The sequence below is a fragment of the Rhinatrema bivittatum genome, chromosome 7 (assembly GCF_901001135.1).
Source record: "Rhinatrema bivittatum chromosome 7, aRhiBiv1.1, whole genome shotgun sequence".
Classification (NCBI taxonomy): Eukaryota; Metazoa; Chordata; class Amphibia; order Gymnophiona; family Rhinatrematidae; genus Rhinatrema; species Rhinatrema bivittatum.
Window position 1 is genome coordinate 54,067,722 of NC_042621.1, and position 21,103 is coordinate 54,088,824.

At 46.3% G+C, this 21,103-nt stretch overlaps 1 protein-coding gene across 4 annotated transcripts in view; it reads left to right on the top strand.

Moving 5' to 3' along the window:
• Positions 1–21,103, top strand: part of CEP89 (centrosomal protein 89) — a 491,071-nt gene that overhangs the window by 41,309 nt on the left and 428,659 nt on the right. For all 4 annotated transcript variants that reach the window (XM_029608396.1, XM_029608398.1, XM_029608395.1 and 1 more), the window contains one exon: positions 3,123–3,228. In XM_029608396.1, coding sequence (XP_029464256.1) covers positions 3,123–3,228 — 106 coding nt within the window. The remainder of the gene's footprint in view (positions 1–3,122; positions 3,229–21,103) is intronic.

Here is a 21,103-nt window from a genome sequence, read left to right on the forward strand (position 1 = left end):
CAGATCGGCGCCATTTGTCTGCGCTTCGCAGATAAATCCGCAGAAAAGTCTTGAAATATTAGGATTCTTTGATTTTCATAGCACAGAGATTTCCCAGCGCGCATCACCTGCAGTATTTCGGCTTTATGCGCAAAATTAAAGATTTTCACTATAACCACCCTAGGCCGCTGATCCGAGGGCTTCTTCACACCAAGACGGTGTGCATATTCAATGCGAAGGGGGCCATGCGCTCTAGATATGTTCAACTCTTTGGTTAACCAACCTTCCAGAAATGCTGGGAGCCCTCGTTCCTCCAAAGTCTCAGGCAGGCCCAGAAGGCGTAAATTGGATCTCCTCGATCGATTCTCCAAGTCTTCAAGACGCTCGGAGTGTTTCTGTAGCTGGACCTTAAGCACTGCGATTTCAGTGCTGGTCTCCTGTCCGCCATCTTGAAGGTCAGACACCCGCCTTTCCAACTCCCCCAATCGGCCCTCGTAACCTGCAAAGGCCTCCGTAAGGTTAGTTAATTTACTGGATATGGCTTTCAACTCCGGACCCAGCAGCTCCGAGATTGCTACTTTTATTTCTGATATCGCCGCTGTGCTCGTCGACACCGGAGGATCGGGCGCCATTTCTGCAATCGCTTCTGGGTTCTTGGGCTTCTCCTTTTTCTTTTTTTGCCATTCGCGATGTCATCTTCAAGCGCAAAGACAAACCCGATATAGTAGAACAGCTCGGGAAGAACTGGCTCTATTAAAAAAAAAAAAAACAGTTTCAGAAACGTGGATGGGGCTGGATTTGCAAGGCTAGGCGCCGTGCGGGGATTTCACGCCCTTCCCCAGCAGTGCATCATGTGACTTCCCAGGAAACATTGGTTTAGAATTTGAGAGAGGAGGTCTGCTGGAGTGCGGTGAAGGTCAGAAAGGAGTAATTGTTGGAGGGGGATCTCACCCCTGCTAATTTGTTTTGGTTGTCCTCTGTGGTCATGAATTTTCAAGTGCTAAAATGGGATCACAATAGCTAAAGATCTGGGAAGCTTTGCTTTAGCCAGTTCTTGACTCTTCACAGATTAAGCAAAAATATATCCAGGAGCTGCAAGTGCCCACTACAAGAATGACATGAAGGGAATGATGATTCACATTTTGTGGGACTGGAATTCTGGGGAAAAAAAAAATCTATAAAACAACAAAGGTAGCATTTTACTTTGGGATCCAATTTTTTTCTTTTACAATTACCAATTAAAGGACAGTATGCTCATGGTGATTAACTTGATGACCTATCCTTTAATAGCAGCAAGATAAAACTTGGAAACTGCTTGGAAGCAAATGTCTTTTCGGGGATAAATAAATGGTTAAACTGAATATGGCTTATATATCTGAAGAAGTTTACATAATTTCCCAGTTTCTCCCAGCGGTTTTCTGTCTGTTGATTTTTAATGCAAAACTTTTTATTCAATCGACCTATTGATAGACACATAACGGAACTGGAGGTGCAGGGTTTCTTTTACATCCCCCAGTAACAACCAGCAACTAGGTGTACAGCCAGAATCAGCAATCGACCCTCCCACTATCCCGTGGTTGTACCCAACCTTCCCATCCTTACCATTCATCCCCCCCCTTTTCTCCCCCCATCCTCCCCAGTCCACTTAGTCCTATAAAAAGATCTTCCAACACCACTGAGTCTGCCCAAAGGAATAACAACGAGCTGCTGAGCGACATTACTGCCCAAGAAAAGCTGCCGCTCCGCGGTCCTCAGTCATTAAGTACCAAACTCCTGGAACGATGTGGTAGTGCTTGTAGATAAGCGTCCCAAGTTCGTAAGAAGTTACATCGATGCTGTGGTGATGTTCTCGAGGTTAAATTGTCCATTTGCATCCTACGGTGGAGATGAATGTGCCAAGTCCAATAGGAGGAAGGATCCTTCTCTTGCCAGTGCAATAGAATAACTTTTTTCCCCACTGCCCAGGCCTTCTTGAGAAACAGACAAGGACCCATACCCCGAATCAGTGTTTGGGGAATGCAATCGAATAAAATCAAGTGCGGAGAGACCCGTATGAGCACATTCAATAAAGTCTGCAAATAACCCGCAATCTTCCCCCAGTAGATTTGAATAGAAGGGCAGGCCCAAAAAACATGGGACAAGGTCCCTACAGAGATTTGATAGCGTGAACTCCTGCTGCAGCTGGGTAGGGAATTAAAATGGCAGAAAACTACATAACCTGGAGGAAATAACTTTAGGTTTTAAAGTTTTTTTTTTCTAAGGAAGTATAGTGCAATGTTTTGATGCTCTTTTGTTGTACATGTAACCATATGTGCATAGTGTACTTTTTTACCTCCTATACAGCGAGTACGTTTTCAAAAGGTTAGTTCTACCTAGCTAATTACTGAAATTGTGATAAAAAGAGAAAATCCATCAGGTTAATACATTTTAAAAAGTGCAAAAAAGTTTTAACTTATTCTATGCATTATTTATAAATTAGCTGTTATACAGATCTGGACACATCCAGCCTGATGTCATCAACATTTCTCTGATTATGGGTCCCAAACTCTCTCATCATATTTTATGACATTTATACACCAATGTGTAGAATAAGTTAAAACCTATAAAGCTGTGCCTTTTAGATGATTAATGCCTTTTTAACTGCTGAAGTGAACAGGCTTGATGCTTCAAAATCCTGCAGATGCAGTGTAGGCCCATCCCTGGTAACATTGGTTAAATGGAGCATGGCTGTTAGCAGAAAAAGCACAGCAGAGTGTGAATGTCCTGTGTGTGCTTCCCCATCCATAGGCCTGCAGGAAATGCCCGGAGAATGTGGCTAGGGGGAATAGTTGTGAAGTTGCCCTGTGTGTTTCCTGCCTATCTATCCAGTGCTGCTAGTAGTTTGTTAGGCTAGCTGAAGACTTTATTTGATATACTAGTAAAGAAATATCATCTTAATTGTAAAGTTTCTCGGCTTTTTTCTAGAAGAAGATTTACAATAACATTAATGTCTTTCCATTAGTAAAATTATTTAAAAAATATACCAATATATGTGCTTATTTTTATAAAGGAAAAAGAGGCAAAGATAAAAGGGATGTGCAAGGGTTTTTTTTTCTAGCATTTTGTGTAATTCAAATAATTTTCTCTGATATGTTTTCAATCAGGAAACAGTCCCATCGGTTCCTATCATGGATGTTGATGCAAGTGAATTTTCTTCTCAGGAAGTTGCATCACAGAGTCTTGTATATGAGTTGAAATCTGGAGTAGAAGGTATGATCAAGTTCTCTTTCATGGTGAAAGGTTCTCGTCTCACATAACCAGTTTAATAGCTATGGAAAATTGTTTATAGTTCTTTCTGAATGTATTAACCACAAAAGCAAGGAGGCATCTAAAAGGTAGACAGCAATGTTTACATCACAAGGGTATAGATAGACTAAAGTGCAATGTCAAGAAATTGTTTTATCGGAGAGCCTTGGTAGCTCAGAATTCTTGTTTGGTTTGATTAAGAATCTTTGGGACCCTTCAAGAAGATGCATTTCTTTGTTTCATTATAGTTGTAAGGGCCATTCTAGTGCTTAGCAGATTTTTCATAGTTCTCCTTTAATATTTCTCATCATATCACCCCAGTATTAAAAAGCCTTAATTGACTGCCTGTTGCCCTTGGAGTCAGAGTTAAATACTTACCTTGTTTTTTGAGCTATCCATGAGGAGGCCCCACAATACCTGAAAGTGGTTCTTGAAGACTATGTGCTTGACCTTTTCCTTTATTCATTTGATAAACTACTCCTTTCCATTCCATCTCTCCATCTTTCAGAAACCTGCTGTAGGGCTAAAGGGGATGCATTTTCTTAGAAGCCTTCGGCCATTAGATGAGTAGTAAGAAGATGGCTATAGTCTTTGGCCTAGGAAGGTCAACCAAAGAAATTAACTGCTCTTCACATTGTTGTTTATTTTTAACTCTTTGTGTATGTTTTTTTTATTTATGCATTTGATGATGTTGGATGCATTTTTACTGTTAACCCCCAGCGAGGGATCTGTGGCATAGGATTATGAATAAGCACAAATAAATCCAGTTTCCATACTTGGCATGTTAGGGGTTAAGAGCTGTCTAAGCACTATTAATGTTTTCAAAATTTGTTAGAAAAGGTTCCTGGGCTGGCTTGGCAGCTCACTGTCACTGCTGTGCACTTCTATGCAAAAGGTTCTCGATTGATCCTTGAGTCGGATCTTCTTCTTCCTAGGATGGCCAAAGATACTGGAGAAATAGTGCTTGCAGCCCTGGAGGGAGGAAATCATGGATTCAGGGCCCATGATTTCAGGATTCCATAGAGAACCCTGGTGCATGGCCTGTATTCGAAGGGCTGCCATTACAATGTACATTGGGTTGGGTAAGCTTATAAAATAAGGGAAAAAAATCCCCTGGTAGTTGGGAATGAAGGCTCATGGCACCAGGATTCTAGCCATGGTTCAGATTGAGTTGGAAGGTTAAAGGGGCTGCTGGGTCAAAAAAAGGAAGAAAAGGTTCCTTTTTATTAGTCTAATTTTTAATGAATATAGATTTAAACCGGGGAGGGGGAGTGTAAGTAAATGAGCAAAAGTCAGTAAATTTAGATCTATAGCTGCAGTGGGAGCTATAACAGCATTCTTTTGCATTGTCATGATATAAAAATGGCATCAGAAATGGTTTTGAATGAGAACATTTCATGATTATGTGAAATAAGATTTTCTCAGTTTTTTATTTTGTTTCCCATCAATTTGATAACCTTGCTAGCATCTTTGCTACTCAGGACCTGACTGGCCCTTGAATTCATTTAATCAGGGTGGCAGGAGCACCCTTGCAGAGGGCAAAAAGGAAATCTGGCTGGTTTTGGTTTGTCTGAGATAGGGGTTGGCACCCTGCCTCTGAACCACTGGGTGGCTTCACTGATGAGAGACTGAGGAACACAGAAAGGGCTTTCTTGCAGCATCAGGCATGGCTCTGTGGTCCCACCCCAGGGGGTCTGAATTGGCCTACTGGACTTCAAAGGGGGCTTGCTGGGAGTACCTGCATTCCTGGGAATTTGGTGGTCAGAGGTCTGAACTATGTTGATCCAGAAGAGGCTTGTGAATGTAATTCTGAGAGGGAAACCTGAGTTGTTTGTTGTTACCTGGAGAATGTAAGTTAGGAAGTGTTTTTATATGGTATTAAGTGCTCTCTGGAATAAAGCCTCTGCGTTATTCTGAGCTGAAGTGTGACATATATGTAAGAGTTCCACAACCTGTTTTTGTTTTATTAACATTTTATGTATTTATTAGTATTTGGTTGTGGAATTATGTTTAAATGTTTTTTTTTATTATGTATTTGAATTGTAATCCACAATGAATATTTGGAATTGCAGAATATAAATAAAACCAATCCTGTAGATTTCTGTAGTTGGTGGGTTGCTGATATTCCTAATTTTCTTAACGTTAAAACAGGTAAATCCAAAACCAGTGGGTTATGCATCTCTACCAGCAGAAGACTGAGCAAAGCTGACATCACGGTATATATACCTCTGCACTGACATCAGCCTGCCTGTATTCTCGGTTTCCTGCAGATTGTGGACATGCATCTCCCTACTGGGGATTGCTTTAAGTTTTAGAAGGTGCACCGATCCGATATTCATTCCCGCCTCAGGGGGAGTTTGTGGGACGTGGGTAGTCTGGTGGGTTGAGCAGGCTTTTGGCTAGTTCCCACTCTCAGACTTGTCTTGTTTGCTGTGTGGTAGGCCGCAGTGATGATTTCACGTGTTTTTCTGCACCTGAGACTGCCCTCTTCAGCTCCGTCGGATCATACTTGTGTGCCCGGCTGTGCATTCCATTGTGCACTTGGTTGTACACCTAGTTGGGTATATAGGAGCACCTACCGGGGCGCCGAATTGTACACATACTGAGCATTCTGGGGGAGCTCAGTTTGTGCATTTATCGAGTCATAGTATTGAGCACCTAATTTTTGAGCAACTTAATTTTGGGCGCACTATTGTCAGATGTCTGTTAGGGTGTATTGACTGACTGACTGACTGGTGCCTATAGCAAAAAAACCTAAGCGCCTTGCCCTAGTGTTGCTTGCCATATTCAGGCATTTCAGCCTGGTGTTCCTTCTAACTTGTGTCAGCACTGTTTGGAGGCTCAGAGAGAATTGCCTCCATCTGATTTTACTAAGCCCAGTTCTTTCCAGCCTGGTGCGGGAATGGGGAAAAAAGCTGCCAAAAAGGTCACCTGACTTTGGATCTTCCCTAACTGGATCTTCAGCGGGGGAAGGTAGTTCAGTGGGCACAAAACAGGTGCCCCCCCTGGTTTTGGCATGGATCCCTCTGCCTTTTCTTGGATTGAATATTTTTTCAGGTACTGCAGTCTTTGGCCGGGGCTGAGGACCACGCCTGAACGAATCTTGACAGGTCAGGGTCGCTGGCGGTGAAATCTCGCATCCCTGGTGCTGCAGCTAAACGTCCCCAATAGGGATTCAGATGGCACGGATTATGAATCCAATCCTTATTCCATGGAGGATGGGGAAATTCCTCTTGGACTGAAGGCGAATAGAACTATGTTGCTGTTCTTTCATAGAGATGAGTTACCAGCTCTGATTTCCCAGACATTGAAGATGCTGGGAGTACCTGGGGCTGAATCCATGACTGAGCCAAAGAAAGATCCAATTTTGATTTCTTTGCCTCATGTTTGTTCACTATTATGAAAGCCATTCAAGAATTAATTGATCTTCAATGGGACGCTCCGGAAGCTAATTTTAAAGGGGGATGAGTCTTGGAAGGACCCCAGTTGTGAGAGAGCAATTGCATTTTCCGAAGGTGGATGTGCTTGTATGTGCTGTCCTCCCAGGATAAACAGGATGGTAGTCCTCACATATGGGTGACATCATCAGATGGAGCCCTGTCACAGAACACTTTTGTCAAAGTTTCTAGAACTTTGACTGGCACACTGAGCATGCCCAGCATGTCACTAACCCTGTAGCCACCAGGGGTCCCCCTTCGTCTCTCTTATTTTTTTTTTCTGCGCAGCAGTTGCCTTGCGGTTTAGGAGCTCTGTGAGAAATTTCTCACAACTTTTCTCACGGAACGTTTGAAGTTTAACTTCTTAGAAAAATCCCTCACGGGGTCCCCCATCGAATACCGTTCCCTATGATGCTCGGTAAGTGTTTCCCCGTTGTTTATGGTCTATTCCCGGCGGCATTTTCGATCGGTGCCTGACAGTCATCGATCACGCGCCCGCCTTTTTTACAATGGCGACTGGGTTCAGAAAATGTCTTGAGTGTCTGAAGACCATGTCCATTACGGACCCACATACCTTTTCCATTTTGTGCTTAGACTCCTCGCACGACATCCGTTGATGCCCTAGTTGTGCACAAATGACCCCAAAAGGCTGTCGCGCTCACCTGGATAAGAATGAGCACTTATTTGGATCAAAACATTCTGCTCCATCGATGCCAGTTCCAGCGCAATCAACCGCACAGGGTCTGTTGACTTCGGAGACGCCCCGCCAGGAACATCTGGAGAGGGTGATCATTCGTCACAGACACCATCGAAGGTATTGGTGTCGTCATCCTCCGTGCCGGAGAAGGACAGGACTGAGCACCGAGGGAAACACCGGCACCGACAGGCATCCCCGACCGGTGCCTGCGCAAATACCATGGCGGCATCGACTTCCATCGAACCGCCTGCAAAGAGGGCCCAGGGAGAGGAACCCCCATCCTCCTCTGGACCTGGGACCCCTAGGTGTTCCCCACTGATACCGGTGCCGGACACCGAGCCTCCACGGGCCCCTGTGGAAGCTCTGGTGACGTCTAGCCTACCTCCTACCCAGATTGCCATGCCAGCCTCTTGGGAGGAATTGGACCGCATAGTCCAAGAGGCAGTGCTGAATGCCCTACAGGGCTTCTAATTGCCACCGCTGCTGGCCCCCATACAGGTGCCAGAATCGGCTCCCTTGATGTTCGCACTGCTCCTCGAGCGCCTCGATACGCTCATCGGTGCCTTACCGACTCAAACCAGTGCCACCGGACACGCTGGCACTGAGTTGTCCATCGAGACCTCCGCAAGTCCCGATACCAATACCGGATTCCTCGGACGAGGAAGAATCGGTTCCCGGCCAGATCCCTCCACGGGAACCACTGATGCCGGAACTCATTCCAGGTCTATCGGGGCTGTCGGTGCCCAAGCGCACACCATTTGCCCCAGTGCCCTCGATGCTGGTGCCGATTCCTTCTCTGCAGATGCCACATCCATCGATGCCTTCCTGCCCTTTTGGCTTGGGCATACTTCCTCCATCCGGAAGTCCTCCAGGGAAGGGGGAAAGCCCATAAGATCCATGGGGAAACGCATCTACGGATGATTCTTCACACAGGCTTCCGAGGAGTTGCTCTCAGAGCCTTCACCACGGAAGAGAGACGATGAATACCTCTGGAAGACCTTTCCTTTGCCAATTTTGTCAAAGAGATGTCTGAGACTATCAATTTTCCACTGGTGACAGAAGAAGATTCTCATCACAAGATGTTGGAGGTCTTACAATTTGTAGACGTTCCTAAGGAGATAATGGCGATTCCAGTGCATGAAGTCCTTCTTGACCTCTTGCACCGCCTCTGGGAGCATCCAGGTACTGTACCTCCAGTCAACAAGAAGACAGATGCTACATACCTGGTCCAACAAGCCCCAGGTTTTCAGAAAAGTCAGCTGCCCCACCATTTTGTAGTTGTGGAATCAGCTCAGAAAAAGGCCAAACGATTGCGTCCATATTCCTCTGCTCTTTCCGATAAGGAACAGAAGGCATTAGATGCATTGGGACAAAGAGTTTTCCAAGGGTCCATGTTGATAGCACAAATAGCTGCATATCAGTTATATATGATCCAATACAATAGAAATCTCTGGAAACAAGTCCAGGAGATTGTGGAGATATTGCCACAACAACAAGCAGAAGCCTTGTCCCCCATCCTACAAAAAGGGTTAGAAGCAAGCAAACATGAAGTCAGAGCTGCCTACGATTCCTTTGAAACAGCATCCAGAGTCTCGGCAGCAGGCATCAGTGCTAGGCACTGGGCCTGGCTCGAGGCATCAGACCTATGCCCAGAAGTGCAAGACAAACTTACAGATCTACCCTGTACAGGAGACAACCTGTTTGTGGACAAGATCCAGGACATAGTGGCCCAGTTAAAAGACCATCATGAGACCCTGCGTCAGTTGTCAACTGTCTTCACAGATATTCCCTCCGTAACCCGCAGGGGCACCCGTAGGGACACTAGGAAACAATTCTACCACCCTCGCAGATATTTCCCTCCTGCGTCCCATGCACGACCAGCTTGGACACCTCAAAGGGGACAGGCACGCCAAACGAGAACACCTAGGCCACAGCCAGCTCCACAAGCTGGCCCCACGCCTGGATTTTGACTCCTTTTCCAGAGAGCAGCAACCATCTTCCAGTGGGGGGCCGCCTTTGCCACTTTACAACAAATTGGCACCCAATTACCATGGATCAGTGGATACTGTCCATCGTAAACCATGGTTACCATCTAAATTTTTCAAAAATACCCCTGGACTTCCCACCCATTCCGTTCTGGAGCTGGGACGATCACACAGGGCTACTCGAGTCAGAGCTCTCGAGGCATGTGATCTAACTTAGGTGTAGTAAGGTATAAAGATTTTAACAGCAAAGGTTAGATTGAAGGGAAAAAAAATGTGAATCTAAATTGGAGCAAAAGAGGAAGATAAGACAATTGAGGGGGAAGCAGTGGAAGGTGGTGAAATAGTTGTGCTGTCATTGTAACAGTGGGGAAACTGATTACAGTGAATAATCTTGTTTAAGAAAAAGATAGCAAAATTATTAGCAGAGCAAAGAGAATGCTCAGAAGGTAGAAAAGGTGGTTGATTAGGTAATTGAGCAACGGTGCTAAAAAGCTGTCTGGGCTGATTTCAGCTGATCAGAGATAAACTTCTTTATTTGAAGCAAGTAGTTCATGCTGGTAATGTTTATTGGTTACCGTTCATTTATTCTTATTTGCTATAGATATGACTTTGCACAAAATATGCTCCAGGTGATGAACCTGTCTTTTCAATAGTCTCAGGCCTGAGTGGTACCAAGAGTGACAGAACAAATAGCAGAGGTTATGCTGTGTTTTGGTAACTGCTAATAAGAATATGGTTCCAGGTTTCAGCTTGATGGACTGGAGAAAGTCTCAGTTGTCAGGAAATGAGTGAAGTTTGGATGTTAGTAACTCTGTGTCCATATGTTTAAGGTCTCTAGAGCAAACAATATTGTTTGCCACAGGTGGCCTAGGCAGGTTATTGTTAAGATGAAAAAAAGATTAAAACATGATCCGACCAGGGAATGGTTAAAGATGGAAAGGAATTAGCAACTAAGTCATTCTTGGAAGAAAAAAAAAATCCAAATTCCCAGTACGTACCAGGATCATTCCAGAGAAGTGGGCTGTGCATCCCTAGCAGCAGATGGAATCAGAGAACAAAGCTTTGGGCACTGCCATATATACTAGAGTGCCACCTGCATTCCCTCAGTGTTTCTCTGACTCCAGCAGATGGCAGAGATGCACTCCTGCAGTTTTTTAAATTTGATTTTTTAGTTTTCAGTACAGATTTTTTTTGTCCTTTTCTGACAATCGCTTCCTGAGGTGTTAGGCACCTTTGTGGGCCATCCCTCAGTGGAAGCCGGGAGTCCGGGGGATTGGTTATCCCTGTCAGGGGCTTCGCCCGCTACGGGTCCGTGTGTGCAGGCCAGGGGCTCCTGGTTACGCCACACAGACACTGCTGCAGCTGCTCCCTTGATCCCGGCCAGAGCTTTTTCTGATTAGTAAAGTTTGTAAAAATAAATAAATAAAGGTTCAACAGGAAGTAAGGCTCCGGTCTGAGCGACTCTGAAGTAAGGAGTCGGGGTGCTGGGAACAGGCCCTTGTAGGCGTTGTGGGAGGCTGTCAGCTTCGTTTCCCTTCAGCTCCGGGTTGCCGCAGAAGAGAGAGGGTGAGTGTAAATTTTATTTCTCTGATCCGTTTGGTGTTGCGACGGCATTTTTCTTCGGGGACCGGTTTGATTAAGGCAGCCTGTCAGCATGCGCAGTTTTTTACTTTTGACCGCGTTTGGGTTTTTTTTGTTTTTTTCTCGTGCCGCAGCTCTGCATGTGGTACGGCCTTTGTGGCCTTTTCTTCCTTACCCTTCAGCCACTAGGCGGCGCGATTGCTGGGATGCGACCACGCTCGAAATCGCTGGCCTGCCGTGTGTGTGGCTCACACGGGCAGGAGCTGGATGCGGCCCTGCTATGCCCCAATTGTGCCAAGGAGGTGGGAGAATTATCCAAATTGGAAGGCCCCAGTCCTCCCGGGCATAGAATCGCGGGAGGAAGACCTCCCCCCACCCCCATTTTGGATCGTATAGGAGAGGATTTACCGGGAGGAGTGAGCGCTGTGCCTCTGGTGGTTTCCCCAGAAGGGACCCACGACGTCTTTTCCACTACCGAAGAATCTGCAAACTGGTAACCCGAGAGTGGGAAGCTCCGGATGCCGGTCTGAAGGTGGGCAGAGCAATGGCTAAGATATATCCACTGTCAACAGAGTCTTGGATCTTTTGAAGATCCCTAAGGTGGACACTGCAGTCTCGGCAGTCACTAAGAAGACTACTATTCCGGTCGCTGGGGCAGCCACCCTTAAGGATATGCAGGACCATAAGCTGGAGATCCAGTTGAAACGGGTGTTCGAGGTGGCGGCGCTGAGTCTTCGAGCAGTGATATGCGCCAGTTTAATGCAGAGAGCATGTCTGTGTTGGATCCAAGAAACCGGTACTGGAACTAGCAGTGGCAGAGCAATACAGTCCGCTCGGTTGGAAGCGGGTATTGCCTACGGGGTGGATGCCCTGTACGATCTGGTGAGGACTTCAGCCAGAGGAATGTTCACCATGGTGCAGCGAGGCGTCTCCTCTGGCTGAGGAATTGGGCGGTGGATTTGTCATCTAAATCCCAGTTATGCAACCTGCCCTTTAAGGGCAAGCTTCTGTTTGGAGAGGAAGTGGATCAGTTGGTAAAGATGCTGGCAGAATCCAAGGGCAATCGGTTACCAGAAGACAGGAAATCGTCCAAAGAGACCTTTCCTCCCAGATCTCGTTTCAGGGACACGCGTCGGTACAGGACTAGTAGATACTTGGCGCCATTCACGTCGAAGCCAGCTGCGGGATGCCAGCAATCCTTTCGCGGGGGTCGACGTCCGGCAGGGACCCGGAACACCTGGGTGCGGGAAGCACCAAATCCTCCCAATGAAGCCACGAACACCCATTCCGTTGTCAAAGCTGTCGGCGGCAGATTGTCCAACTTTTACACAGAATGGGCAAGGATTACCTCAGACCAGTGGGTGTTAGAGGTCATCAGAGAGGGGTACGCCTTGGAATTCTCGCGACCCATCCCAGAAGTGTTTGTGGAATCCCGAGTGATCTCGCGCAGCAGACACGAGGCGATCCAAGGGACCTTGCAACGACTTCTCGACCTCAAGGCTATTGTCCAGGTTCCGGAGACACAGGAAGGCAGGGGCCGTTACTCGATTTACTTTGTGGTGCCAAAAAAGGAGGGCACGTTTTGTCCCATTCTCGATCTGCAGAAAGTGAACCGTTATCTCCGAATCCCTCGTTTTCGGATGGAAATATTGCGGATGGTGATGGCAGCGGTGCGGACAGGGGAATTTCTTGCGTCACTGGATCTCACTGAAGCGTATCTTCATATCCCCATAAGACTCGGTCACCAGAGGTTTCTGCGTTTCAAGGTGTTGGGACAACACTTCTAATTTCGAGCCCTCCCTTTTGGCCTCACAACTGCTCCTCGAACGTTCACAAAGGTAATGGTGGTAGTGGCAGCATTCCTGCGCAAGGAGGGAATATTGGTTCACCTGGATGACTGGTTGATTCGCGCAAAATCACGGGAGGATTGCAAGAGATCGGTGTGCAGGGTGATGTTCACTTTGCAGTCCCTGGGCTGGGTCATCAATGTCCAGAAGAGCCTCCTGGAACCCACGCAGGTGTTGACTTATCTCGGAGCCCGATTCGATACCATACAAGGGAAGGTTTTCCTGTCGACAGATCGAATAACGAAGATACAGGGCCAGATTCACTCGCTCCTTCGAAGGTGCACACCCATAGAGTGGCATCATCTTCAAGTCCTGGGATCCATGGCCTCCACTTTGGATTTAGTTCCCTGGGCATTCGCTCACCTTTGCCCCTTGCAACGGGCACTTCTGACTCGGTGGAGTCCGGTGCCGGAACAGTTTCAACTGCCAATGCCACAACTTCGGAGTCCCGGGCCAGTCTGTCGTGGTGGCTATTATGTGACAACCTGGAATGGGGGGTGATGTTGGACTCTCCGAATTGGCTGATAATCTCCACCGATGCCAGTCTTTCAGGTTGGGGAGCGGTATGCGCAGAAAGGTCCGTTCAAGGTCAATGGTCAACAATGGAAGGCTCGTGGTCCATCAATCGCCTCGAGACGAGATCGATGTGCCTAGCCTTACAAGCCTTTCTCCCATGGATTCAGGGTGGAATATTACGAGTCTTCTCCGACAATGCGACGACGGTAGCGTATATCAACCGTCAGGCCGGGATGCGGTGCTCGAAGCGCGACTTCTGTTCGCCTGGGCGGAACATCACCTCTGAGGCATTGCCGCCTCCCATATCGCGGGGGTGGAGAATGTTCAAGCAGATTTCCTCAGCAGACAGCAACTCAATCCCGGTGACTGGGAACTGTCCGCAGATGCGTGGAACTGCATTTGCGCCAGGACCTCATGGCGATGCGAACGAATGCCAAGATGGAACGTTTCTTCAATCGGCGAAAGGAGCAGGGCTCGGTGGGCATCGATGTCCTTGTGTGTCCCTGGCCCACGGGAATTCTGTTGTATGCCTTTCCCCCCTGGCCACTCATAGGTCGGCTACTATGTCGCATAGAGCTTCATCTGGGCCGGGTGGTCCTCGTGGCACCGGAGTGACCACGTCGTCCGTGGTTCGCGGATCTAGTGCGGCTAGTGATCGACGGACCCTTACAGCTGGCTCATCTGTCGCGTCTGCTTCGACAGGGGCCCATATTTTCAGATCGGGAGGATCTCTTCTCTCTCGTGCTTGGCTTTTGAGAGGAGACGTTTACGCTTGAGGGGCTATTCTGAGCAGGTCATCACCACCCTTCTTCAGGCGCAATGCCTGGCTACTTCTATGGCTTATGTGCGCGTCTGGAGACTTTTTGAAACATGGTGCAGTCAACGGACTTGCGACCCTCTTTCAGTTGGGGTTCCTCGAATTCTCGATTTTCTTCAGCAGGGGCTTTCTAAGGGACTAGTGTTCAATTCCCTTCTGGTACAGGTGGCGGCTCTGGGTGTCTTGCGAGGGCGGTTCAGTGGTTGTTCCTTGGCAGCTCACCCAGACATTGCTCGTTTTCTTAAAGGAGTTAAGCACCTGCGGCCTCCCGTCCGCCCAATATACCCAGATTGGAGTCTAAATGTAGTTCTCCGGGTTCTATGCGGTGCCCCTTTCGAATCGCTTAGCGGATCCTCTCTGAAAGACCTGACCTTAAATATGGTGTTTTTGGTGGCTATTTGCTCGGCTCGCCGAATTTCTCAGCTACAGGCACTGTCGTGTCTGGATCCATTTCTATGTATCTCGGCAGATAGGGTATCTTTGAGGATGGTCCTGTCCTTTGTCCCTAAGGTGGTTTCCTCGTTCCATGTAAATCAGACAGTGGAACTTCCTGGTTTTACACATTGGTCTAGAGACTCTCCTCAGGATAGAGACCTTCATGTCTTGGACATGCGCCAGGTTTTAATACGTTATTTAGAGATTGCCAATGACTTTCGTCGATCTGACCATTTGTTCGTCCTGTTTGGGGGTCCGAAGAAAGGAGACAAAGTATCTAAGGCGACCCTTGCTAGGTGGATTAAGGAGACCATTAGTTCAGCGTACATTGCCCGTGGATGACTAGTTCCTTTGGGTCTGAGGGCCCACTCCCCTAGAGCCCAGGCTACTTCTTGGGCAGAGTGTCAGCTTTTGTCGCCTCAGGAGATCTGTAGGGCGGCAGTGTGGTCCTCTATTCACACTTTCACGAGGCATTATTGATTGGACGTCAAGGCGTCTGACGAGTGGGCCTTCGGCGAGAGTGTGCTGCGTGTGGGTCTTTCGGGGTCCTGCCCAGTTTAAGGTGGCTTGGGTACATTCCACTTCTCTGGACTGATCCTGGTACGTACTGGGAAAAGAAAATTGGTTCTTACCTGCTAATTTTCATTCCTGCAGTTCCAAGGATCAGTCCAGAGGCCCACCCCTTATTTCAGATTCCGAAAGACTGTGTTGGCTTCTGTTGGCCAATATTGTTGCCTAAAGCATTTATTGAAGCTCATTTCTGGCAGGATGGATTGATGGAGTAGTTAGGCACGGTTGAGTTGGTTATTTTTTGTCTAGAGCAGAGGGGTAGTCAGGGTTTTTGATGTTTGCTACCTCTTGCTCCTTAGTTCTGTGAGCCTGGGCTTGGGTACAGGACAATACTGAGGGATGGCAGTTGGCACTCTAGTATATATGGCAGTGCCCAAAGCTTTGTTCTCTGACTCCATCTGTTGGAAGGGATGCACAACCCACTTCTCTTGACTGATCCTTGGTACTATAGGAACGAAAATTAGCAGGTAAGAACCAATTTTCTTGTATTTCCTACCTCATGGGTAGGGAAGTTAACCCACTGATAGTGGTCCAAGTCCATAGGCAAAGCAAAACAATTTTTATCTGTAGGGTCTAAGTGACACAAAAGTGATATTGCAGGCAATGGGCCTGATAGGGGATGGAAGTCCTGTCCCCCCACTCCCCCAAAATGCCACAGAAACAAATGTGCTGGTAGACAAAGCAATAGAGTAGTTCCAGTCAGTGTAAGGAGATGATAAATCTGCTTGGAGATGCACTATACTATACTAGTGCTGCTCCTAGCGCTTTTCTATTAGTGGCTTTTGAGTCTTGCTGTGGCATGATGTAACATTGAATGGTGAGGATTTAATTGAGGGCATGGAAGTGCACTGCTATAACAACATTCAGTGGATTGTTGCAGTTCTCTTTTCTGCAGCTGAAGTTTTATTGCTGCATGATACATTTCCTTTAAGACTGAGACATACAGGGTAATTTTCGAAAGGATTTACATGTATAAACCCTGGTTTTATATATGTTAATGTCCTTTTTGAAAAGTAGGTGGGAGGGTGGGCAGGAGGAGGTTGTGTGTAAAATTGCATACAAAAGTGATTTTCACATGGACTTTTATGCTCATTACAAAGAGGTGTTCTGGGGGGATACGATTTGCGTACATACTTTGTTTTCAAAAATACATGTGTAAATGTACATGCGCGAAGTTATATGTCACATTGTTTCCACGCACACTCACTCAAATTTTCAGAGCAGATTTATATGCATAAAATCACTTTGACAATTTGTGCTAAAATCTACAAGTAAAAAGTACTTGCAGCCTTTATCCTATGCAGGCTGTTTTGAAAATTTCCTTCAGTGTCTGTTTTGATTGCTGCTATAGAAATGAAGTGCACAGTTGTTTGTACCAGAGTGGTTTGTTAGAGTACCAGAAGTATATCAATAGCAGTTAAACAATTTTATTTTTTTTTAAAGCGTGTCAGGGCTCCAAGAAAATGAAATTTATCAGAGTCTAGAACACTATTGTCTGGCTTCTTATTTTGGTAGGAAGAAATACTCACTCAATAACTGATTTTTGACCAGCAGTCGGTGAGAAATATGTATTTGTATGATGGTAGTCCAAATTTTAGTTCTGTTGTATGATCAGGTGGCACTAATCCAACTTTCAAGAAATCTGTTTAGTAGCAGGAGCATTGAAGATATCAGTCATCAAAGACATTAGGTTAATGGTGTCATCAATTTCTGCTTCTTTTGTCTTAAATTAAAGATCTGTATTGTGGCAGGGTATGAACTTTTTCTGGCTTGGCATAGTCTGAGAGGTTTCTGTCTTCTGGATTATAATTTATTTGTGCAAAGTGTTTGCTAGATCTGCTAGGAAAAATGAAATGGTGCAACTTTATGCAGGGCTCCTGGTCTCCTGTGATGCCTTGTGATGGGATACAAAATCTGACCCTCCAAGGAATTTTTTTGGTGCCTGCAGAACCACTGTAGAAGAGCCGGGGGTTGAGCTAGGTCTGGGAGGTGCCAGTTGTCCTACAGTATGTGTATAATTTCCTCCCCCCCCCCCCAACCCGTGTGCTGCTTGGAGCAACAGGAGAAGGAAAGCGGCAGCAAATTGGTTGTGTCCTGCTCTGGTGCCTGAGGCCTGACTGTCACTTTTAGTGTGTGTCAGTACTATGTGTTCTGCACAGTTCAAAACAGCAGTCAGGCCTTGGGTGGCAGTGGAGGATGACACGGCTCATCTCCTCCTCTTGCTGGCCTCCATGCGGGAAAGGGGATCGGTGAATCAAAAAAGGGCTCAGAGGATAGGAGGGGATGTTCTCGGAAGCAGATATGCTGGAATTGGCAGGTGAGTTAGGAGGAGGCACCTCTGTTGGGAGGAGGACGTGCGAGAGGGAGGATAAGGTGGGGTTGCAAGGGAGAAAAGGGCAGAAGCTAGGGGAGGCACATCACCCTCTCCCTGTGTGTATAATTGTACTTTACATTTAATAAGGATTTTATCACACACAAAATGTGTGCACAAAATAGTGCACCTCCTTGTTAATCCTATGTTTAATAAAAATAATAGCTCTTACTCCCCGATGCAGAGAGGTGTATTAAAGCCCTGAAGGCTTAACTCGTGTTTTCTTAAGACTAGAAATTGAAATCCTGGGTCAGAGGTGGAATAAAGTGAACTTGCATTTCTGGTGGCTGTTCTTAGTCTATGGTGTTAGACCAGCATGGTCCCACGCCATGAGGTCCTGGACTTGGGTCTCCAGGATGGCTGGCACAGCACCGTAGATTAACATGAGCTATCAGAAATTTATTTATTTATTTAATATATATTTCTATACCGGACTTCACGAATGGAATTCACATCAGGCCGGTTTACATGGAACTTAGGGGATTAACAAGTGTAACCAAACAAGAAGGCTGAAACAAGCAAAGTTACATAAAACAAGGGCATTGAACTTGGGGGCTAAAGTAGCCAGGAAGAAAGGTAGAGCGGAATTAGCAACAAATAAATAATATAAAACGGGTTATGAGATTAGTAATTATCTCATTCCTTGGGCTGAGTCCGCAGTGTCATTTTGACTAGGGGAAGGCTTGGAGGAAAAGCCACGACTTCAGTTTTCTTCGAAAGGTATGAAGGCAAGGTTCCAGTCTTAGAAATCTGAATTAACTTTACTCCACCTTTGACACAGGTGTCAAAGCATAAACTCAAGTCTGGGACCCCTGAGCCGGAGGGACCTTGCTCTGGTTCACTACCTGCTTACTCTACAGGTCCCCCATATACTTACCTTTTCTGGCTCTTCAGTTGTGGCCGCTTTTTCAGTTTTATGCACAGAAAACATTTTCAGCATTCTACTCAAAATGGGGCCAGTGTAATAAGATGAGTCACATTTTTACTCGTCTGTGTACACATTTTTGGATCAGTGTACTTTTTAAAATTCTCAGTGTATTTGCATACCATTAGCTTACCACATCTGGCATTAACTGGCTTTTCAATGCATGAGTAAAACATAATGTGCATGAAAATGTTAGTGCACATTTTTTTCATGTTTTCATTTCATTGGGCTCCCCGTAGACATAGTAACATAATAATGAAGACAGAAAAATATCAAATGGTCCATTCAGTCTGCCCAGCATGCTTCTTATGGTAATAAATGCTGTTCCATGCAGGCTACCCCCAAGGCCTATGTTAAGGGTAGTAATACTTCTAGCAACATGTTTACAGGTTGTGCAGCCTTGATAATTCAGACAATGCTGCTTGAATGTGCTTTGTTTTTGGATTTGGCCATAGAAGCATTCCTGCGTTTTTTCCATAATGTCTGCATATCAGTACTCCGGACTGTAAAAGTCAGGGCCTGTCTCGGTTGGATCATAGTGGTATTATTACACCATAGAATAACGCAAACACAAACATAGTTAAGAGAGTTTAATTGATAATAATATAATGAAAAAAGCCAATTCAGATAGCATTAGAATGTAAATATAATACCAAAAGCATTAAAATGTGTATATAATACAAATAGCAATAGCATATATAATACAGATACTTCCCCTTCACAGTTCCCTATTGTGAACCTAATGTATCTTTTAAGCCTGAGGAACACAGTGCTGGAAAACACGAGCCCACCCTCTGTCACTGGGACTCAAGCAGCTTTTCTCTGGATTACCCGGTCTCTATTCTGGCTCCCAAAATAAGTAATCGTCTTTTGCGCAACCTCCAGGTGGATTAGTTCCAGAACTATTACATATTGCCTGCTTAGTGCCAGACCATTATTTCATGTTGTCTGCAGGCATATCTGCAGCTGCACTCTGTACCAGTTATCATGTCATGCCCTGTATGTTCCCAAGTCAGTCCAGACTACTGGCTTTTGTCCCCCTTCCAGCAGATGGAGACAAAGTCTTCCTGACGCTGGCATATAACCTGCTGTGCTACCTGCAGTCTGCCAGTATTTCTCTGCAGTCTGAGGAGTATTTAAAAAAAAAAAAAAAAAAAAAAAAAAAAAAATTAAGTGAAGTGTTTCTCCCAGAAGGTTGGTAGGTCCTCCTTGTTGGGCCATCCTTTCTGGTGAAGGAGTGGACGAGGAGTGGGGGGGTGGCGGGGTTGGAAGCCGTTTTTGGTCTCAGTCCTTTTGACCGCCCAGGGGGAAAATAATTGGTGGTGCCACTTCCTTCTGCCCCCCCTCCAGGTGGACGACTGGAGTTGGCAGCCTGTTTCAGGGAAGTGATTTCCCTTGTTTGTTTAAAGTTTTTAAAAGAAAAAAAAAGTAAAGTGGTTTCTTGTCAGTGTGCCGGTGTCAGGCGCCGATTCTGGTGTAGTGTGGTGGTTTGCAGGCTGTTTGGCCAAGGGCGGTGCACTGACCTACTCATCTGTGTGCCAGCAGTCAATTGTGCACATGCAGCCTGATAGTCATGCTGGACAGCAATCAGTGCTCATCTTGTGGAGAGGTGTGCATGCTTCTCTCACCTGAAGGAACTTGTTCCCGATGCCTCTCTGGGGGAAAGAGGAGTTTGGGGAAGCTGTAGAAAGTGTTGGGTAGGCATCGGTTATCCACGTGGGACGTGCCGATACAGCTGAGGATCCCTTCCTGGTTTCAGCGGGAATGGTGGCCATTTTAGCTTAACATAACAAATTGCCATGCTGGGTCAGACCAAGGGTCCATCAAGCCCAGCATCCTGCTTCCAACAGTGGCCAATCCAGGCCATAAGAACCTGGCAACTACCCAAAAACTAAGATGATCCCATGCTACTGATGCAATTAATAGCAGTGGCTATTCCCTAAGTAAGCTTGATTAATAGCCGTTAATGGACTTCTCCTCCAAGAACTTATCCAAACCTTTTTTGAACCCAGCTACACTAACTGCACTAACCACATCCTCTGTGCTTCTTTTAAGGCTACAGCTGAAATGGCAGCAAAGGAAGGAGCCCTTCCCCCCACTGCTGTCTCCAGCCAACAGGAGATCTGCAGAGGCCTGGGGTTCCCAGGAACCTCAGTCTGAGGAGGGATGAAGACCTCCAGGGTCAGGATTCAGATGATCCGTCTGCTTTTTCCCCGGATTTTGTGCTGCTTTTACACAAGGCATATATGGCTCAGAAGGCTGCGAGACGCCGTCCTTCAAAGCCTGAGGGTTCACAGGATCCTTACCCAGTTAAGAGGTCCAGGAGGCAGGTGCTAGAGAGACGGGCTCACATTCAGTGGATACAGATGAGCCTTGGAAAACTCGGAAGGTGGGGATCCTCAGGGAGAGGAGCCTCCGGTGCTAAATACTTCCCCAGACCTTCCGGATCTGGATGAAGAACGGGGCCAGCCCTTGACAGTGGAAGGAGATTTATTTATTTATTTTTAACGTTTCTATACCGACGTTCCTGTAAAAGATACAAATCACATCGGTTTACAATGTAACTGCAAAATTCGCTCATAGGCGATACAGAGAACAAGGGAGACAATTAACAATGGAATGGGTCATAACAAAGCAAAACAAGGCATAACAACCTAT